Here is a 22,657-nt window from a genome sequence, read left to right on the forward strand (position 1 = left end):
GTAATACACTGCACTTATTAACCCCCCGCCCCAAATCTCCATTAGCATTCAGACTCCCAAGGCCCTACTAGAGCCCAGGGTCTTAAATGAACCCAGAAAGTTAATTCTCTGCTAGCAAAGGTCACTGCACCAGTACTGATGCAACCCGTCTGTGTGCTCTGAAAGTGACCCACATCAGGTATGACAGAGGTGACATGGAAGGAATCCAGCAGCTGATACCCTACTTTCCATCCTAGGGGAAAGGGAATGGTTATCATCTCTGCTGCAGGACTGTCCCCTGAAAGAGTGCAAGGCAACCCCCTGGCAAAAACAGCATTCGACAAATGTCATATCTAGCAAACAAATCAATCTTTGAGTCACGTTTTGGTGCACAGATGTAAAACAGTTTGCAACATTGTGCCATACTGTCATAATGTGCAAGCTTTGATGGCCACTTATTCTACATGTTCTCCACTCCCACACATGCCACCAAGATGGGCTTTTATAAAATAAACAGAAGTATATTTCATCATTATACCAGTTCATCATGTTATTAGTCAGTCATAATCAAAGCTTAAACTGAATAAAACATGATTCTGCTTATATTTTGAATCATGCTGCCAATCAGTCTTTGTTGTGGTGGACTTATGGTATTAGGTATGCAAATATAATAATTAGTTTTCCAGATTTTTGGCCAAAGGTACCTATTTTTCAAAAGTCTGCATTTAGGTTTTTAATGTGTATAGGCTGAGACGTATTTTAAGAATCACCTTAAAGATTTGACAGAGACCATCTCTAAGTCTAAGCAAGCTAAGGAAACAGAATGAAATAATTCTTAAAACTTTCTGTTTAGTTCAAGTTTTCCAACCCTGTACTTTTTCCTGTAAGAAACTGCATTTCAAGTGCTTTCAGGTGACTTGATAGAAAACCACAAAACACAACACTACATTCAGTAATACTGGGTCAAATCACTGAAGTTTAAAGTAGCAAAATTATATTTTCAGAGGGACTGTGCAAGACCTTTAGAATTACATGGACTGAAAAATAAACTTTTGTACATACACACAAACACTAAGTTTTTATCTAACGTCATTAGATCTTTATTATTTATGATTTGATGTTTTCTGTTGCAGTTACAATTCATGTTACCAACAATGATGCTACATTATTGATAACGGTGAGGTAATTGCTACTGTACCAGATACATATTTTTTGTAGACTAGCTTCAAGAACATCAGCATATTTTATTTAAGCGATTATGCTGCCCTTTTTGAAGTCATCAGCATATTTAGCTACTCAAAGCTGACTTCTCACATGTATATCTGAGCAGATGAGTCCAGAAAAAAAGTATCCCTAGTACAGCACAGTATATAATCGCATCCTGTAGGATACTACTGGTAACTGCATTCAAAGACAGGCAGGTAACTATTGCGGCATGTTGCCTAACAAGCATTTTATCACGGAATTGTGCTTGGACTAATACTAAATCCTTTTAGTTTGGCAATTATCCACTTAAGGGGGGAACCTGCTGAAACTCTTGGTAAAGCCAACTACTCCCAACGGTTAATTTGTTATTTTTTCTCTTAAGGGAAAAAGTGCTAAATCCTTGGTAAGGTCAGTTTCTTCCAGCAATGCTACAAAATTCAAAACATTAACTGCAAACTTAAAATCTACCAACTGGGTATATTAGATTTGTTAGTATGCAAGATGCTGGCCCTAGAATGAGCAAATATGTTACTATATAAAGAACAACAAATAAGTGAAAAAAAAAAAAACTTAACATGTAAATGTAAGCGGACACAAACTTTTCTGTTAAATGCTATTTGGAGACTCTGCTATATTTTTACCTGCTGGAAGCCCTGGCACATTGCTAGAACAGGCTTTCTGTCTACTGTTTTCAGCAATAATCAGTTTTAGATTCAGCTCTACACACAAAGTTACCTTAACCAATTTCACAACACCAAATGTAATTTTCAACATTTAATGTCCAGAACATGCAAGTATGGAGCTGGCTTAACAAACGTCAATTCTGTGCCATGAAGTTACCAGGAAAAAAAAAAACTTCATTTTCAAGGTCCTCATAACATTTGGTTGCCAAGGGAACTTCCACCAATTCTAAGACTTAAGATTTTACTTCAAAGCTTCTAGAAATATTCTGAGACCTCTAAGATAAGTGGTTAAAACACCGTTCGTACTAAGACGCATCATCAGCAAGCCACTCCATGGGGGTACAGGGATAAAGCCAAGAACTATGTTGCAGGTGACCCAAATCTGAATTGCAGTTTGGGTGTCAGCTACAGTGGTACTTGAGGAAGCCAAGTCAGTGGGGTGTGCCACTAAGACATCAGGTTGCTCCACAGGATCAGCAAGACTGGCCCAGTCTCTATTTGACTCTCATCATGAGAGGATGAACTCATGGGAGATTCCTGGCTAGGAATGAGTGTGCCATAGGGATCTCACCTGCTCAGGAATTCTAGTTTCTACCAAGAGTGCAGCAAATAGGATGACTGGGTGAAGGAAGGGGAGCCAATCAAGCTTGGCCCTGCAGGGAAACAAAAAAAACACCCATCACCATCAAGAGTCATATAATATATGTAATGTCTGTAGGCTCTTTATACAACAGGGCAGCATTCTGCACCCTTCTACACTACTACCACCCAAACACAAGTCTATCATGATCATCCTTTGGTTTTATCATCATTCTTTGGTTTCAAACCTTTCCTGACAGCAAGTGAACAGTAACATTTTTTTTATTTCAAGACATGTGCATGGTGGTCTCAACCTCTACTTTCAATTACCTATATTGCAAAGCTTAATGAAGGCCATACAACCATTATAAAGAGTGAACAGAATACAATATATAAAATTAGCTGAAACTTACCTTGCGGTGTTCAAAACACATTCTGTGATATTCTCAGAATTATAGGGATGAACTTTCAGACCCCATACAAAAAGTAAATGGCAAACACGTCGAACAAGCCACCCTCTATATCTGCAAAATCAACACAGAGAACAACCCATGCTAATTATCACTAATTACTCAGAAATGTAATTCTGTCTTTACTTACTACAAACACACACACACCAGCTCAGTGAAGCAGCAATGGTGAAGTAAATGCAACCTAAAAGTCCATAAAGGCATAGGATTTCTGCAAAAATATGCAGTTTCTTGCTTGATTTATAGTCTTGCTGACGTACAATAGTGTGAAATACTTAATGCCTCAGTTTACAAATACTTCACAGAAGAAGCAGACTGTAAATTCAAAATTCAACCCTCAATTGTACATAGGTTTTATACAGATTCCATAAAGAACAATTCTTCATTATAAAGCAAAGCACAGTACCATTTTAGCAATCATCATGTCAAAATATGCAGCATATCTGAAATACTTGCATAACATTTCTGTATTCAGAATTCAACAGAGTAATAGCAGGTTAGGAGTTTTGCCCTAATAAAGATACATCATATGTTAAATGTAGCATAATTCCACATATCTACAAGTCGGTAGGTTCATAGGTGTTTGCTAGACTAACTGCCACAAGGGCCTTTTTAAACCTAGTCATGCATCCTAAAGGTCTGACAAGTCCTGGTACCCTTGATAGGTGTAAGCAGGGCTTAGCAGATGAAACATTTACAGCTTGCATGTGCCCCTTAGAGACTTAGGTGGCAGGCCAGGGGATGAATTTCCTGTTCCCCATCCATTTGTCCAAGTTACACTTGAATTGGGTTAGGGAGGGCTTCACATGGATGGGGAGTCTGTTCCAGAGATGGGGCAGTCTCTGGGATACACACCTGTCTGTCCAGCGGTCCTATTTATATTACAGTCCAGGTTTAAGTCTTTACAACAGGTAATCAGAGTGGGGTCTGTATGCCAGGCATAGATTTCTCCTCAACAGCCTGTAAGAGACTGAATATACAGGGATAGGGCCTTCAGGCAGTCTGCACAGGACATTTTACTTATTTACTGTATTTTTAGTGAGGAACCTGTGTGACCTTTCCATTTGTTGGGATATATGTGGTTAGGTACATTCCAAAGGGGGCACTGTACTTAATGACAGGTCTGATGAATGCCAAATACAGTGGAACAATGTCTTCTTTGGACCTAGATACCATACCTTTGTTTGTAAGTTGGGCAACACAGAACGTCTTCCTCACTACTGCAGACACGTGACGGTCAAAGGCTAGTTATCTGTGTGTCTGTCTGTGTGTCCCTAACTGCTGGGTCAATCCTGAGGGATGTGTTGTCAATAGTTATCAGGGGTGGATGACTTCCTGAAGAATACTATTATGCATTTTTTGGCATTTAGTTTTAGTCCATGGCTCTGACACCAGTTGTTTGTCTGTCAGCCCTTCCTGAAGAACATTTGTGTCGGTGTGGGATTCAATGACAGCTCCTACCTGGCAGTCCTCTGCAAATTTAGTCACCAGAGTTCAGTGACACTGGCTTTGACTTCAGAGAATAAATGCCAGAAAGGGGTAGTCCAAGGACCAATCCTTGAGAGATTCCACTTGTGACTGGTCTCTCCGTAGATGTGGCCTCCCCAGTTCTAATTTCCTGGGTCCTGTCTGCGAGCCAGGCGGTTATCTACCAGTTGACATGCAGGTTTCTATCTAACTTCTTGAGTTTTTCGACAATGCCAGAGTTGGATATTGTGTCAAATGCCTTGGCCAGTTCAAGGCAGGCAGTGTGAACCATTTGGCCCTCATCCATTGCGTTGGTTAAGTCCACCAGGTTGATTAGGCATGACCTGCCCTTGATGAAACTAAACTGGGTTGGGTCCAGTTTCTGGAGGTTTACTATATCATTATTGATAATTTCCATGATCATCCTTTTCATGGCTTTACATACAAGACTAGTGAGACTTATGGGTCTGTAGATGGCCCACCTTTGTGCACACGGATGACTGGTGCTGCTCTCCATTCATGAGGTATGAAGTCTGTTTGGAGGCTACAGTTAAATAGCAGTTCCAGACAGCCTGATTGGTCATGTGGCATGCTATTTAGAAGGCATCCTGGGATTATGTCTGGGCCCACTGATGCAATGTTCTTGGCCTTACAGAAAGCACTAAGGACCTATTCCATAGGGATAGCAGGGGGAGTTATATTTGATGGTATTTCCTGAGGGAAGGGTGGTGGGGGCGGGTAAAGTTGGAGCGGAATTTATTGGCTAGTAGGTTTGCTATATCATCTGGCTCAGTATAAGTGGCTCCATTTACAATGAACTCTGCACACAATTGTTCATAGGTTATGGACATAGCTAAAGAATGCCTTGTGGTTGTAGATTTTTACGTGCTGGCTTGTCGGGCCTAACGCACAACCTTCAACGAAGGGACGCCCATTCATGCATGTTGCCACACAGAAGACGCTCTGAGAGCCGAACGGGCAACGTCTAACTGTGAGGCGACAATGCTACTGCAGCACAGCATTTTCACTTAATAAATGGGTAATTAAAGTCACCCATGAATATGGTATTGGGTTGGATGGTGAGCGTGCCCAAGAAGTTTAAATACATGGTATGGGTTTCCTGGGTCACAGAGGGGGACCTAATAAGTGGTATTGGATTTTGCCTATGGTGATTTGAACAAGGAGCAGCTCTAGTGCATTGTCCTTTTTGACCAGCCTTGAGATATATTTACTTCTGATATAAATCGAGAGAACTCCAATTTTAGTCCTGGTCTGTGTAGTAGCTGGTCTAAATGTGTGGAAGGCATTATACCTTGCACTGGTGGTGTGCTGTCCATGGCTTTAAATCATGTCTCATTGACCACACAGATGTCAGCATTCTCTAGGGTGAAGAGAGCTTCCAGGGAGTGGAGTTTTTTGTTTAAACTCCTGCATTGAACTGGCACCAACTTCAGAAGTATGGATTATGGGATGTCTCCATCAAAATGAGATTTACAGTGCGAGCAGCACAATGAATCACTCTATAGTAGTATCCCTATCAGATATGCAGGCCCATCTGTGTAAGTCATGGCACTTCAAGAAACAAACCGCAAGTCAAACAACAAAGAAAAAGCAGTCAATTTCAAATCCTACAGCTACTCTTCTGAAACATTTTTTTTGGGTGAGGGTGGGGATCCCATGCTATACACATATATAGGTCTGAAAAGACAATGGAGGCACAAGTCTATAAAAATGCAGATTTATTTCTCCCGTAAAAATAAAACAGTGCACCACAGCTCCATAAAGCTATTCACAATGCTGCTAACAATACTGTGCAAGCATGAGTTCAATTCTTAGAACAGTCTCCACCAACTTGCGTAATATTGCACAATCTCAGTCTCTCACAGCTCTTTAACATACAGGCTGAATATAACAGTCAACAGTTAGACTATTCTCAGCTCTGCACCAAGAGAGTCCCAGTAGTCTAACAAACATCACTATACCTGGATCTTTGGGTAGGTCTCTTCCTACCCCATGCTAAACCTCCAAATGCAGAAATACCAACCTAGAATTTCTAATGTTTAGCTACAATTTGTTTTATACAGGTAGTGTCAATCAGCTACATATAGCTATATAAAAATAAAACAAAACCCTTAGTCACAAGCAAATACACCACAGAGGTAGTATAGGATAGAGTGGTAGAGATAAGTTCAGCTAGTTCAGAGTGGATGGAGGGAGGGTAACCTGGACTGCAGCAGAGTATACATTCGAACATCTACATTTATGGTAGGTACAAAACTGTACTATGTTCATCGTGTTACCCTGCTGCAGTCATCACACCTGGGTAGAATCCCAAAGCTAAGGATGGGTGGTGGAGTCAAACAGGGTTAGAGGAGGCTAGAAGGACCTGCAAAACTGCAGTGGCGAAGTCAGCTCTAGTCTTAGAGTAAAGTGGTAAGTGGTAATGTTTGGTGAAGGTGTGTACTGAACTCCAAGTTGCAGCTTCCAGAATATCCTTGGTTGGCACCCCCCTGAGGTAGGCTGTAGATGTAGCTGCTGCCCTGGTAGAGTGGGGCCTTATGCTAGCAGGAACCGGTTTTCCATGGTGGGTGTAGCAAAAACGTATGCACTGTCCTATCCATTTGGAAATGGTCTGTTTTGAGATAGCCTTTCCTTGTGATGTTGTAGCATAGGATACAAAAAGCTGGTCAGATTTTCTGAAAACCTTAGTTTTATTCAAATAGTAACGTAGCTGCCTGTGAACGTCCAAGGAATGTAGGAGTCTTTCTCCTTTGTTCTGTGGATTTGGAAAGAAGGTGGGTAAATGGATGGTTTGATTTAGAGCCACACTGGATACCATCTTAGACATAAAGGAGGGGTTAGTTCGTAGAGAAACTCTGTCTTGATGAAAAATGAGGAAAGGCTCTACTGCCATTAGTGCCTGAAGCTCTGAAACTCTTCTCGCTGAAGTAATTGCTAGCAGCAGGGCAGTCTTCCATGATATAAACTTTAAAGTCAGCTGAGAAAGCTGGCTCAAAAGGAGGTAGCGTAAGTTTTTCCAGAACAAAGTTGAGGTCCCAAGTAGGTGTTGGTGCTCTCCTGGGAGACCTAATGTTTTTGGCCCCTCTGAGAAACTGCCTTAGGAGTGGATGTGAAAATAAGGGAGGATCCATGTTGTTGTGAGCTGAAATAGCTGAGGCGTGGATTTTAATAGATGAAAAAGAAAGCCCTTTGTGTAACATCTCAGTTAAATATTGCAAAATTTGAGGTATGTCAGGCTGAAAGGTATTTTGGCCTTTAGCTTGGTTCCAGGCGCAAAACTTTTTCCATTTGTCTGAGTAGGCTTTCCTGGTGCTGGGCCTCCTGGCCTCCAGAATGACATCCATAACAGCTTGTGAGAGAGGAGCTGGCTGGTTGCTTAGGTGATATGCCATCAGCCAAGTTTAAGGTTTTGAGTTGGCTGTGTAGAATCTGATTGTCTTGCTGTGTGAGCAGATGGGTAATTTCTGGTAAAATCCATGGTGGGCCCTGGGCCATATTCCTTAATAGTGGGTACCAGTGCTGGCGTGGCCAGTCTGGGGCAATGAGTATCATTCGGGGTCTCTCCATCTTGACTTTCAGCAGCACCTTTGTGAGAAGGGGTAATAAAGGGAAGGCATATACTGTCAGCATTTTTCACCGAATGAGAGTGCGTCCACTTTCCAAGCTTGATGGTGAAAAGTCCTTGTGCAAAATTTTGTTAGTTGATAGTTTTGGGTGTTGGCAAATAGGTCTATGTCTGGGAGCCCCCATTTTTGAGTTATCATTGCAAATACTTGTGGATCCAGTTTCCACTTGTGGGGATCCATGATGTTTCTGCTTAGGTCGTCTGCCAATGTGTTCTTTTTTCCTGGCAGGAATTGCACTTGTAATTGAACTTGGTAAGCCAGTGCTGTGTTCCACAAGGTTATTGCTTGCCTGCATAGAGGATAGGAGTGTGTACCCCCTTGCTTGTTTATGAACCACATTACTGTGGTGTTGTCTGTCCTTACGATAAGCTGTCCTGGATGTAAGAGGTCCTTGAAAGCTGTCAGAGCATTTTGTACAGCTAGCATTTCTTTTTGATTGATGTGCAGATTCCTTTGATCTGCAGTTCATATGTCTTGAATGCACCGTCCTGCCATGTGTGCCCCCCAGGCACAGTCCGATGCATCTGTTGTCATAGTTTGCCTGGCTGGGGGTAAGGTGAAAGGCTGATCCTTGTTGAGGTGACATGCCTGTGACCACCATAGGAACTCCTGTTGAAGGCAGGGAATGAGAGGCATCATTGTTTCCATGCTGTGGCTGTGTTGAGTCCATACGCTTTTCAGGTAGCATTGTAATTTTCTCATATGCAGTTTTGCAATTGGTATTAGTAGTATGCAAGATGCCATGAAGCCCAAGGCCTGCAGAATTTTTCTTGCAGGGAGTTGGGTCTTTGTTGCCATTGCTCTGAAGTATTGAGTTAATTGTAGTTGTTTGTCTGGCGTCAGATAAGCCATCTGGGCCATTGTATTCAAGCTAGTACCCAGGAATGTTACATTTTGTGAGGGCACTAGTTATGATTTATTTTCATTTACTGTGTACCCTAGGCAACTTAGATGATGTTTTACAAAAGCCAGGTGTTGTAAGAGAATGTCCTTGCTTTCTGCTTGGATGAGGCAGTTGTCCAGGTATGGGTATATTTGAATTCCTTTTTGTCTGCAGTATGCAATTACTGGTGCCAGGCATTTTGTGAAGACCCTGGGTGCAGTAGATAAGCCAAAGGGCAGTGCAGAGAATTGGTAATGGGTTGAACCTGCAATGGAACGGAGGTATCTTCTGCAATTTTGTCTGATAGGGACATGCAGGTAATGCCTCCTTGAGGTCCAAAGTTACTAGCCAAGCTTTCTTGCCCAACATGGGAAGAAGCTGCTGTAGTGTTAGCATCTTGAATTTGGGGACTAGAAAGAGCCTTGAGTAAAATCCTTGGCCTTGCTCCTGTGTAGGTACCAGTTGAATGGCTCTCATGTCCATGAGAGCTGTAATTTGTTTTTGTGCCTCTGCCCATTGATTTTGTGGCAGGTTTGGCATTCCTTTTATCCTTGGCAAGGTGTGGAAATGGAATCTGTATCCTTGTGAGATAATGTCTAGGACCCATTTGTCCTTTGTGACGATGCGCCAGTTGTCTGCAAAAAGTGCTAATTTTCCTCCCAAGGGAGCTGCCAAGAGAATTTTGCTTAGCAGTTTGAGGTACAAGTCATTGTGTTTGCCTTCTAGTAGTTTGTGGCCTGTCTTCTCCTCCCTTCTGTGTTGCAGTGCCCCATTGGCGAGGTTTGTAAGGGATTTGTGCTTGTCCTCTGCCCCTTGGGCGCCTGTATTTACCCCTCTGTGGTCTGTCAGAAGCTGGAAAGGACCAATTTTTTGTTGGCCAATTTCTGCTGAAGCGTGGGGGCTGTACTTGTAAGAAATCTTTGACCGTCTGCATAGATTTTGCCTTATCCTCCATTTTCTTTAAAACCTCCTCTGCTTTAACCCCAAATAAGACATCCTGCTGTAAGGGTGCATCTAGTAACTTTGCTTTAACATGATCAGGCAGAGATTGTTCCTTTAACCAAGCATGCCCTTGTATAACAGACCCAGTAACAGCTGCTCTAGAGGAAGTTTCCAGGGCATCCAAACCACATTGTAAAGTATGTTTGCCCACCTGTTCAGCTGCATGCAACAGATCCTGCATTTCCTTGAATTCAGACTGTTGAGGGTGCGTGCCCATCTTCTGTTTTATTTGAGACATTAGGAATTGCTGGTATTTAAGCATGTGAAATTGACAATTTAGTGCTCTCATAGCTACAGTAGCTGAGGTGTACACCTTCTTCCCCCACCTGTCTAGTGCTCTGGAGTCCCTTTCAGACGGTACAGGATTTTTAGCCATAGAAGCCTTAGCCCCCTTGGGACCCTGGGAGATTGTCTCTGGATCAGCAACAGGGCTTTTGTATAGGAATTTGTGTGAGTCAGGTACTCTATAGTATCCAATCTGGTTTGGCTGGAGCAGGAGGCAGAGAATCTGGATTTAGACTAGATTCTAAGAAAACATCATCCACAATGTCTAAAACTGGGGGGATAGCAAGGGGTCTGTGCTGGGGGAGTAAAAGAAACTCTCTGAGCCTTTTCTTTGAGTCGTAATAGTCCTGACCTTCCCAGTGGAAATGTTCCCTCATGGTATGTAAGGTTTCCCCACAGGGGGAGAAGCTGAAGGAATGGAGTCTTCAGCATCAGAATCTTCATAAGGGGGAAAGGAGTAATCCTGTTCCTCAAAGGAGCCTGAGGAAACAGACACTTGATCAGAGGAGGCATAATCCTCCTCTTGTCTAGGCCTTTTGTCAGGGGGGTGGGGGGGTGGGTGGGAACCCCTGATCAAATAAATTAAATCTTCAGCCATTTTAAGCATCTGTTTCTTAGGCATAGGGCCTTGACCTGGAGACTGAAGAGTAGTCTTTCTTGGTTTTAGAGGAGTCTTAAGCTTAGCATAAGATTTTATGGTGAGAGTAGTCGGTCTGAAGACACCTTCGGAAACTGAAGGTGTTTCTACAGCACCGGCTTCTCCTACTGCAAAGTCGTCGGTAGGGCCTAAAGAAAATGGCTGCGTCGGCCTAGAACTCTCTGCTGGAGAATCCAAAACGGTCTGGGGATCCAATTCAGTGGTAGCCAGGGGCTGCATAGGCGCCTCACTGAAAACCGGAGAACCGGCGACCGGCCCAGCCGAGGTCTCGGAGTCTGGCTTGAATCTAGGCTACCTTTCTTTATCTTTGCATTTTTTATGCACGCCGGTAGTCGGTTGCTCCGATGGCATAGTGTAATTAAATTTCCTACCGAAGTAGTGTCGTGCGAAATCAAAGCGACGCTTAATAGTTCGCTTATTGAACCTAGCACAAAACCGACAACCAGTGATGTCGTGGTCTGGGCCTAGGCAAGGTATACAAAAAGAATGAAAGTCCTTACGAGGTATTTGCTTCCCACAAGAAATGCAATTGTTAACTTTTTCTGACATTGGACTGAGGCAAGAAAAGGTTCCCCAATGGGGCACTTAGCTTTGAAGACTTCGGACTGAAACTCTATTCGAAAATCTCAGGTGTCGGCCGACCGGCACTTGCGAACTGCTTCTGCTTCGGGCACCGTGCGGCAAGAAAGACTGAAGAAAATGGCGTCGGATGCCTTTGATATATACCCCTGGCACTCTGATGTCAGGGAAGCAGCGATAGCAACTGACGCCGGACCAAGACTTTGGAATTCGGGCCGACTGCGGGACCTCCTGACAGCAGGATAACTCAAGTGTGATGACTGCAGCAGGGTAACATGATGAACATCAGGTTACATACAGTTAAAGGAAACTATTATGTCTCATGATTATTCTTCACTAAATATACATTAACTTGCAGTTTCTTCACAAATGAGTCAAATAAAATGTTTATGTAAAGAAAAAATTGAAATACAGATGCATGATTACACAAGAAATATATTTCGTATAAGTAGCAGCTTTGCATTTCAAGTGCCTTACAACTGCATTCTCTATTAGGAAATTATAATCTACTGAGAGATAACTGAAGGCAAAGTGCTGAAGGAGTTAAGGGATGTTAAATTGTTATGCCAAGTATCTCTGCAAACCAAAATTCCAGTGGATAAGTCATTGCAAGGATGTCAGTAAGATAATATGTACTGGCAATGAATGTTACAAGGTTGAAAGATAATAGATTTTAGACTAGGTGTTCCATGTTTTAAAATGCATATTTGCGAAATGCTTATGTGAAGCTCTAAGAGAATTACAAGGGATAAGGACATTTTTAAATACACTGACTCATTGAAAGCAATGTAATCAAAGTTCTGCATGTATGAAACTAATAAAATGTGTATGTGTACATATATCCATATATATATATATATATATATATATATATGGGTCTATGTTGAATAATTGACCATACAAAATATCGAGCACATATGGTCGAGACCATATATTACAAAGACATGCATCTGGAGCCTTTCTCCCCGGGCCTCCGCTGAAAATTGGCTTTGTTGTAAGTCAGACTTTCCTGGTTATCAAATGTTAAAAAAAATAAATTCAACAAAACAAACAACAAAAATAAAACACAACCTAAAATAGCTATATGGGGGGGGGGGGGGGCACCTACACCCCCCCCCGCTACTTAAATATACCAACTCCGAGATCGCACTACAGCGAGAAAAAGGGAAATCTCCCATTCCGCACAGAATTTCAAAGTTTTAAAACTTCGATCATATGGTCTTCAACCATATGCAATTGCAAGTTTTAAGCTTCGGCATTCTGCATGAGACCCATATAAAATCTTGGCAGACAGTCTCCCAGTGCTGTTTATGAAATAAGCCAGTGCTTTGCACATTATGAAGCGTTATTCTTGACTCAAGACAAAGTTAAAGCACTGTTATTTATTTGTGAATTTTAACATTCGGTGCCTTAAGACTTGGATTCTGAAATTTGGTATTGCTGCAGGGCTATGTGAAACAGATTGCAAGGGCCCAGCATAGAAAGTTCTTCTGTGAATTCCACAGTGTTCTGTATGAGATAGTCAGACATTCAGAGATCCAAATACACAACTATTCAGGCTGTGCAAACTGCTGCTAGACTAAATGGGGAAAATGTTTAATTTTCTTTCTCTTTTAGATAACTGTAGTTAAAAAGAGTGGAATAAGTGAATAACTGTTTCGCTGAATGACCTAGTTTGCTTGGTAGGTATATATTAACTAATACTGGAAGTATGCCACAGGAAATGAGGAAAAGTTTATTAATCTGTATGTGCACTCAACAAATAGGGAAAATTAACACGAGGAGGTGCTTTACATTGAGGGCGGTACCCTCACGACTAAAAACCCTCACGACTAAAAGGTAAGAGATATGAGAGGCGTTTTGCTTTTCATGTATGTATGAGTAAAAAGAGAGAAAAAAAGGGGGGGGGAGCTGTATACTCACAATAACATTCCATTTGAGTTGTTGCCTTCATTTGTCTTCAACCTGTAGGTACTTGGATCCGGGACGGATCAGACTCTCCTGCATTTCCAGCATCTGATCCGAGCTCCAAGCTCCTCCCCTACCCATAATGCCCCTGTCTCCCTCTTCCCTTCAGATCGAGTTTGCTGCTATCCATAGCATCCCAACCTGAGCCAAGACCTTATCCCATAACAATAGGTCTCCAGAAGTAGAAGAGAACAAAGGTATACAAATGTGGTAACTATATCTCTTCTGGACAGACCACCACACAACCCACGTAAGGCAGGGGAAGGAGGCATGGATGGCTGAAGATAAATGAAGAGCAACAAATCAAATAGAACATTATGGTGAGTACATAACTTCTTTATCTGAAGTTGTTGTCTTCATTTGGTCTTCATCCTGTGGAACAGTATCCCCCCCAACTACCAAACACCTGGGAGGGCCTCATGGAAGGATATTGTGGAGCAAAGCAAAGCCAAAGGATGCCCTGTTCCTGAACAGAATGTCCAACTTGTAATGCAAAATGAAAGTATGTGAAGATGCCCAAATAGCCACAGAGCAAATGTCATCCAGGGAAACTCTGGACCAGAAGGCAGCTGAAGTAGCCATAGATCGTTGAATGCGCCTTAATATGATCTGTCGAGGGTAAACCTCTAGCAGAGTATTGCCAGAATAATACACTGACCAATCCAATGAGCAATGATGACCTTTGACACAGGCTTACCTAAAAAGGGCTTAGAATAGGAAACAGAGTTGGTCAGACTTACAGAAAGATTTAGTCCTATGCAAGTAAAAACTTAACTGTCTATAAACATCCAACATGTGCAATTTGTAGTCTCCCTTACTCTGAAAATTCAGAAAGAAAACAGGGAGATTAATCATCTGATTAATGTTGGATTCCGAAGCCACTTTGGGAAGGAAAGAGAGGTTACTATGCAAAGATGCCCTGTCCTTATGAAAGATCATATAAGGAGGTTTGACCTATAATGCCTAAGGTTTCGAAACCCTTTTGGCTGATGTAATGGTAATCAGAAAAGCCATTTTTCCATGACAAGAACTGCAGATCTACCAAAGCTGCAGGTGCAAAAGGGAAAGAAACAATAGCTTGCAGAACCAGGTGTAAGATCCCAAGAAAGCGTTGGGTCCTTAAATGGTGGCCGAAGCAAAAAGGTACCCTTCAAAAGGCTTTGCAAAGCTTTGAAGAAGCTAGAGAAGCCATGTTGTCACCTACATGAAAGTTAGATATAGCTGCCAGTTGGACCTTGACCGCAGAAGAACTGGCACCTTGATGAAAGATGCTTGTCAAAAGCTCTAAAACTGCCACAAATGAGACAGTAAAGGGATCTAGATCACGCTGAGATGCCCAAATAGAGAAACGTTTCCACTTGCTGGAATAAACCTCCCTGGCAGAAGATTATGAGCTTGCAACTAATATCTTTTTGACCAGTGAAGATGACGTGGGAGTCCTTTCATTGGAACTGCAGCAGCCAAACACTGAGCTTCAGACTGACCAGATCTGGGTGAGGAATCCCTGAGGGATGAAATCCGGAGCCAGATCTAATGTCCGGGGGGTTGGGGAACACTACAGAGAAGTGAACCAGACTTGGCAAGACCACAATGGGGCAATGAGGATGATGGAGCTCCCCAGCCTGTGAGCTTTCTGAAGGAATCAGGATGACGGAGCTCCCCAGCCTGCGAGCTTGAGGGAATCAGGATGACGGAGCTCCCCAGCCTGCGAGCTTTCTGAAGGAATTTTGGGATCAGAGGGAGAGTAGGATAACCATACAGAAGAAAAAAAAGTTACGCACCTACCATAACATTCCATGTTAGTTGTCTTTATCTCGCCTTCCTTCTTGCTGTTTGGGGTTCGGAGCCGATCCTCGGCTCTGACTCAGCCATCTTCTATAGCTCGAGAGCTATTTACTGGCTTGAGGCTACCACTTATCCCAAAATGTCCAGTGTCAGCTACCCAGATCTCGTTTGTGATAGCACACACTACACATTAGTAAAGTAACCAGTTAATAAAACTGGTTGCCCAATACACCTAAACAAGGAAAGTGTTATAGATTTACCTGGCATGTGAAATAATAAAAGATGCTCAGCCAATGAAAAACAAAAGGGAACTCCTCACAATCCTTAAGGAAGGGGGAAGGAGGAAGGGATGCAAGAAGGAAGGCGAGATGAAGGCAACTAACATGGAACGTTATGGTATGTACACAAGATGTTAAGTTGTCTATCTCGCCTTCGTTCTTGTTGTTTGGGACAGCATCCCTAGCACCTAAAATCCCGGGTGGCTCATTGGAACAAACTCTTCAGAACAGTAGAGCCAAAGGAAGCTCTGCTCCGGGAGACCATATCTACCTTGTAATGAGAGATAAAAGTGTGGGGGTTTGCCCAAGTGGCAGTTGCACAGATTGAGTCTATGGGCAACCTAGACTGAAACGCTACAGAGGTGGCTAATGCTCTAATAGAATGACCTTTTGGTTTAGCTGGGTAGCTCTTTTCATAACTGATAAATAAAGACAATAGTATCAGATAACCATCTGGATAAGGTCACTTAGGAAACTGGAAGGCCTTGTTTGTTGAAAACATTAGAAAGAAATAACTGGTCTGACTTTCTTAGTTCCTTAGTTCTGTGGAGGTAAAAACGCAATTGTCTGTGTACATCCAATTGGTGGAGCTTGTATTCTGCCTTGTTGCTGTAATTAATAAAGAAAACTGGGAGATCTATGCATTTATTTAAATTGTTCTCTGAGCAGACTTTAGGAATAAAGGAGGGATTGGTCCTCAGAGAAACTATGTCCTTATGAAACACCACGTAAGGAGGACAAACACATATTGCTTGAAGTTCTGAGACACGTCTAGCTGAAGTAATAGCAACCAGAAAAAGTGTCTTCAGAGAAAGAAATTTTAAAGAGCATGATGCTGCCGGTTCAAAGGGAGGCAAAATTAAGGAGGCTAAAACTAAATTGAGATCCCAAGGAGGGGGAGGATCTCTAACTGGGGGTCTAAGAAGAGATGTTCCTTTCATAAAGGCTTTGCACAGCTTATGAGACATTATGCTAGAATTAAGCATACCGATATGAAAATTAGAAATGGCAGCTAGTTGTACTCCAATGGTAGCAGAAGCCGCACCAGACTGAAAAAGCTGCGTTAGAAATTCAAGAATCGCATGGATTGGGGCTGAGAAAGGATCCAACTTTTTAGATTCTGCCTAGTAAGAAAAGTGTTTCCATTTACTAGCATACGTTTTCCTCATAGTAGACTTATGTGAGGAAACAATAATATCACGGACTGCTGGGGAGATATTGGAAAGCCTGGCTAAGGTTGGAAGTGGAGCAACCAAGCTGTGAGCTGGAGAGTTTGAAGGGATTGGTGCAACCCGCCTGATTGGTGAATCAGAAGATCTGGAACCGGGTCCAGGATCAACGGATGATCCAGAAGGTGGAGAAGTAGGAACGGGAACCATATTTGTCGAGGCCAGTATGGGGCAATGAAGATCATTTTGGAACACAAAGATTTTGCTTTCTGTATGAGTCTTAAAATTATTAGGGGAAAAAGGGGGAAAAGCGTAAAGGAGTCCCCAAGGCCAATCGTGGACTAGAGCATCTCTGGGTATATGACCTAGAAGAGGAAGAAGGGAGAAGTAGCTTCTGCATTTGTTGTTGAGAAGAGTAGCAAATAGGTCACAGCAAGGCTGTCCCCATTTGCGGAAGATAAGATCCGCAACTTCCTGATTCAGAGACCACTTGTGAGGCATGAGGATAGCTGTGCAGAGCCTGTCCGCTATAACATTGGATTTCCCAGGGATGTGTGTTGCTATCAGAAAACTTTGGGAGGAAATCACCCATTGCCACAGTCTGAGTGCTTCTCAACACAAGGGGTAAGACCTGGTCCCGCCCTGTTTGTTGATGAACCACACCAGTGACATGTTGTCCGTTTGGATTGCAATGGTCCCGGACAGAAGAGAGTCTTGAAGGGCTTGAAACTCTAGGAGAACCGCTCTCGTTTCTAGGACATTGATATGCAGATGGTACTTGTGATGTTGCCAAGTGCCTTGGACTGTCCTGACTAGATAATGCCCCCTCCCCCCCACCCTATCAGGGAGGCGTCCATGGTCACTGTGGCTACCACAGGGGGTTGTATGAAAGGTCTGCCCTGAATTATTAGTGGGGAGACCATCCACCAAGAATGGTGCCTTTTGCATGTTTCTGTGATCGGGATCATGTGAGACATGGGTAGTTCCTGGAAAGACCACTGCATAAAAAGAAGCCACTGAAGGATTCTCATGTGGAAACGCGCTAATGGGACGAGAAGAATTGCAGCTGCCATGGAGCCTAGAGCTTGGAGGACATGTCTTACTTGAACCCTTTTGCTCTGCATTAGAATTAACACTTGTTGACGAATAGTGGAAACGCTTTCCTGTGGTAATTTTGCAAACATTTATTTTGTGTTTAATTCTGCTTCTATGTATGTAATAGACTGACAGGGCAACAAGGCAGATTTTTCGAAATTTACTGTAATGCCTAGTTGAGTGCATGATGTGATTGTATAATCCTGTGCCTCTAAGAGTTGATGCCTGGTGGTAGCAGTCAGGAGCCAGTCGTCTAATTAGGGAAACACCTGGAATCCTTGATGCTTCAGGTGAGCCGTGACTACTGCCATATACTTGGTGAACACCCTGGGGGCTGAGGTAAGACCAAAGGGCAGAGCTCTGAACTGGTAATGACTGGCCCCTACCCAGAAGTGAAGAAATCTCCTGGAGCGTCTGTCCATCTTGATATGGTAGTACGCATCCTGAAGATCTAGGGAGCACATCCAATTGTCCTGACCCAGAAAAGGGAAAATGGACTGCAGTGTCACCATCCAGAACTTTTCTTTTTGTTCAATCTGCTGAGATCCAGTATTGGTCTCCAGTCCCCTGTCTTTTTTGGTACTAAAAAGAATCTTGAGTAAGTTCCGGATCCTAGCTGGTCTGCAGGGACTTCTTGAATGGCTCTTTTTTCTAGCAGTCTTGAAACTTCTGTGATTGCTTAATCCCTTAGATTGGGTGAGACATCTGGGATGGGCTTTTTCGATTCTATGAAGGATTGATGGAAGTGAATTTTGTAACCTCCAGATATGATGGATTGTACCCAACTGTCTCTTGTTATATTTTGCCAGGCTTTTGGGTACAATGAAAATCTTCCCCCGACTGCCTCCAGAGGTGAGCAGTCGGGCAACCCCCTTCAGGGATGCTGGAAGGGTTTGTTAGAAAAAGTTTCTCTGTCGCCCTGGTTTTGCGGTCCCCCTCTGCCACGAGGGCGGTGTCTGTTATTGTTGTTTCCCCCTCTGCCCCTGGGGGGAAAAATCACCACATGTGTCAGGCAAGGGTCCCTGAGATTTTCGGAACCACATCTTTCCGCTCTTCTGACCCTTGGGATAAGGTCTGGAAGGAGTGGAAAAACAGACTCCCATGGCAGTGAGAGTCTTGCCTTCCTGCTCACACCTAGTCGATGTGTCTTTCACCTGAGGCCCAAAGAGAAAAGGGCTATCAAAGGAAGTATTGGTGAAGGATGCTCGAAAGGGTTCCACTAACTGACACAGCCGCATCCAAGCATGTCTCATAAGAGCTACACGTGTCCCTGCGGCCCTGCTCGCTCCATCAGCTGCATAGGAAATCAGCTTCATGGAGGAGTTAACTATGGAATTAAGAGTCGCAAGTTGAGAAGCTACTTTGGCTGGTGCTCCCTCAGCTGTAGGATCTTGAAGGGTATCTCCAAGCTCTTTCAGGAGATCCCTTTGAAGACATGTAAAATGGCATAAATAATTCAGGGACCTCATTAAAAAGGTCGCTGAAGCAAACATTTGCTTTCCATATCTGTCCATCATCCGATACTCTTTGTTCGGAGGATGAACAGATGAAGAGGTCTCTGCTAACTCTTTCTTGGTGGCTGCTGCAACCACCATGGCATCAACGGGCACACCTTTGGAGAGGAATTGCTTGTCCTGGGGGGCTGTAATAAATTTATTTAGTCTCCTCGGAGTAGGTTCCGCAGAATCTGGAGCTGACCAAGCCTTTCGAACCACTACGGACATGAGTGGATCAAAAGGAGGAGATACCCAGGAGGTGGAACGTCGGGAACCGAATGTGTCCAGGAATACAAACTCGACCTCGGTAGGGGGCTAGGGAAGTCCAGTCCTCCTCTGCCTAAGCATTTCAAGGATGTCCGAAAAGGAAACATCTTTAGAGGGAGACCTTGGGGACCCTTCCGATTCATCCATGTCTGTATTTGAAGTGACAGACTTAGGAGAGTCTTATGTGCTTCCTCTTGCACTTCTTCCGGGGAGGTTTCTCCAAGTGATCAGGGGAGGCCTCAAAAGAAGAGGGATCACCCAATGGGGTGTCCTGGGGCATAGGACTACGCTTAGGGTCTGGAGGAGGAGTAGAGGTTGGCACAGACACCACGGGGGGAGGAATCAATGGAGCTGGCAGTAGAGCCGTCTCGGGGGACAGCACACTCCGTATGACCTCGAAGACGTCCCGACCTCTAGGCCAGAGAAAGCTCCAGCTCCGAAGAAATCAGTGTCTTTCTCCGCATCGAGGGTGACTGCTCCAAGGCCGTTTGAGCCAAGCTCACCTGCGCCGAAGTTCTGAGGGGGAGAAAGGGGTCAGACAAGGGTCTGATGCCACTCCCCCCCCCCCTTGGAGCCGACGAGAGAGCCTCGGCACCCAGATCCTTCGATACAAGGTACAATCGAGGTAATCAGAACCGACGCCGGACCCGAAGAAGAAATGATTATCGACGCCGACGGTCCTATTGCCTACGGATCCATAGTCTCCGGCTCCGAGCTAAATATAGTAGGAGGAATAGAAATAGAGGCGGTTGGAGCCAATACCTGTTGAGGTGGGCTGGACAGAATTTTTGCCAGTGCCTGTGACTTAAGCAACCTACTTATTTCTCTCTCCACATCATGATCCGATAATCTAGAGGATCGAGAAGAGTGGGAAGAATGATGGCTACGTTCACTCTGTAATAAAGGTGACTGTGGTGCCGAGTGAATGTACTCTAGGGATGGTGACAAAAACAGCAGATGGAGCCGACTGAGGACATACTTGGTTGGTCAAGAAAAGGAGTCTGCTCCGAAGATGGAGCCGACGGCTTGCAGACTTAGGGGACTTTTAGCTGGAGAATCCTGAGGCGTCAATAATCCCTGAAGGATCTATTTGTTTTTGCGCTCCTGCAGGACCCTTGGACTAAAAGCATGACATATAGACCAGGAGTCCTGCAGGGGAACAGCGCCCAAATAAACACAACTAGTATGCCCATCTGTCAGAGACATTTACTGACAGCATGAGTCACACTTTTTGAAGCCAGATACCTTAGTCTCTTTAGACATTATAGTGACAACAATCACACAACAAATAATTAAAACTATACTATAAAAACAGTAGTTTTTTTTTTTTTTTTTTTTTTTTTTTTTACAGTTAAAGAAAGGAAAGAAAGCCTCTAACTTAAATGGCTATCCCGGGGGGGGGGGGGGGGGGGGCTCTCTAATTTAAACAAGTTCAAGGGAACAGAAGGCCTGAGAGTTATGGAGCGACTGCCAACAAAGCTAAAATACACATAAATGAGAAAAGGGATAAAGGAATAATATCTATGTACTAAAAAGACAATTTGACAAACTTTCAAGAAAACAATATATATAATATCAAAAAGATTATACTAAGCCAGAGCCAGTAAGGAAGCCACTTCGCAGCTGAAGCAGCAAACGAGATCTGGGTAGCGGACGCTGGGCATTCTGGGATAAGGGGTAGCCTTGAGCCAGTAAATAGCTCTCGAGCTATAGAAGATGGCAGAGTCGGAGCAGAGGATCGGCTCTGAACCCCAAACAGCAAGAACGAAGGTGAGAGAGACAACTTAACATTGGAGGGCTAAGCATGAACCAAAGCATCTATCAGCTTTCCCCTGTAGGAGATTCAGAGCAAAGAACTTGCTGCACTTCATGTTGGATGGAGAAGCGAAGAGATCACAGCAAGGTTGACACCACTTTAGAAAGATCTCTTTCGCTACTGAAGGATTCAAAGACCACTCTTAAGGCATCAGGATAGACCTGCTGAGCCTGTCCACTAGAATGTTGGACTTCGCCGGAATGTGCGTTGCCAGCAGAAAACGGCCAGTGCAGATAGCCCACTCCCACACTCTCCTGGCCTCGTGACACAAGGGATAAGACCTGGATCCCCCCCTGCTTGCTGATGTACCGGACTACAGACAGTCTGGATGGCAATCGTCCCTAGAGGAAGATGGGCATGGAGAGCTTGCAACACTAGGGGCACCGCCCTCATCTCCAGGAAGTTGATATGCAATCGAGCCTGGTGAGGAGGCCACGTGCCTTGGACTGTCCCTCCCAAGCAATGCCCCCCCCACCCGAGTAGGGAGGCATCCGTGGTCAAAGGGGCAGGAAGAATAAAGGGACAACCCCAAACAAGATTCAGGGATTGAATCCACCATAGAAAGGAATCCCTGCATGTCTAGCAGTGACCATTGAACCGCAACAGTCCACTGAAGTACCCTAATGTGCAACCCAGCTTTTGGTATGAGGGTGATCAAAGCCACCATGGACCCCAATGCCTGTAACGCCAATTCTGCTGTCGGCGACTGAGCTTGAAGTATACAGAGGTTGCAAATACCTTGGCCTGAATTGTGTCCAATCGAGTTCCAATGAAATTCAGGACTTGAACTGGAGTCAGTAGGGATTTGTTGAGATTTATGGTTATGCCCAACTGGTGGGCTGTTTGGAGAAGGGGATCCATGGCTTGGCAAAGTCGATGCCTGGAGGGGGCAGAAAGGAGCCAATTGTCAAGGTATGGGAGGACCTGGAAGCCCTGCAGCCGCAGGTGAGCCGCTACCACTGCCATCACTTTGGTGAACACCCTGAGGGCTGTGGTGAGACCAAAAGGTAATGCTCTGAACTGGTAAAGACTGGCCCCCAGCCGGAAGCAGAGGAACCTCCGAGAGTGTCTGTCTATTCTGATGTGATAGTATGCATCCCAAAGGTCGACCAAGAACATCCAGTCGTTCTGCTGCAGGAAGGGCAAGATAGACTGGAGATGACCATACAGAAATTTGTCATGCCAACTGACAGATTTAAGGTGGAAAGATCCAGAATGGGTCTTAAACCCCCGTTTTCTCTGGCATTAAAAAGAGTCTGGAATAGATGCCTAAACCTGACTGGTCTGTGGGGGGGGACAAGCTGGATGACTTGCTTTTCTAGCAGCTTGGCAATTTCCAGTGCTG

General features: G+C 44.0%; 1 protein-coding gene across 1 annotated transcript in view; it reads right to left on the minus strand.

Moving 5' to 3' along the window:
- The window catches only part of LOC122810655 (glycerol-3-phosphate acyltransferase 1, mitochondrial-like), a 701,052-nt gene that overhangs the window by 503,619 nt on the left and 174,776 nt on the right, over positions 1-22,657 (minus strand). The window contains exon 5 of the mRNA XM_044082228.1: positions 2,861-2,971. Within this exon, the coding sequence (XP_043938163.1) occupies positions 2,861-2,971 (111 nt within the window). The remainder of the gene's footprint in view (positions 1-2,860; positions 2,972-22,657) is intronic.

Source organism: Protopterus annectens, chromosome 9.part0, assembly GCF_019279795.1.
Source record: "Protopterus annectens isolate FY-2018-M chromosome 9.part0, PAN1.0, whole genome shotgun sequence".
In the NCBI taxonomy this organism is placed as follows: domain Eukaryota; kingdom Metazoa; phylum Chordata; order Ceratodontiformes; family Protopteridae; genus Protopterus; species Protopterus annectens.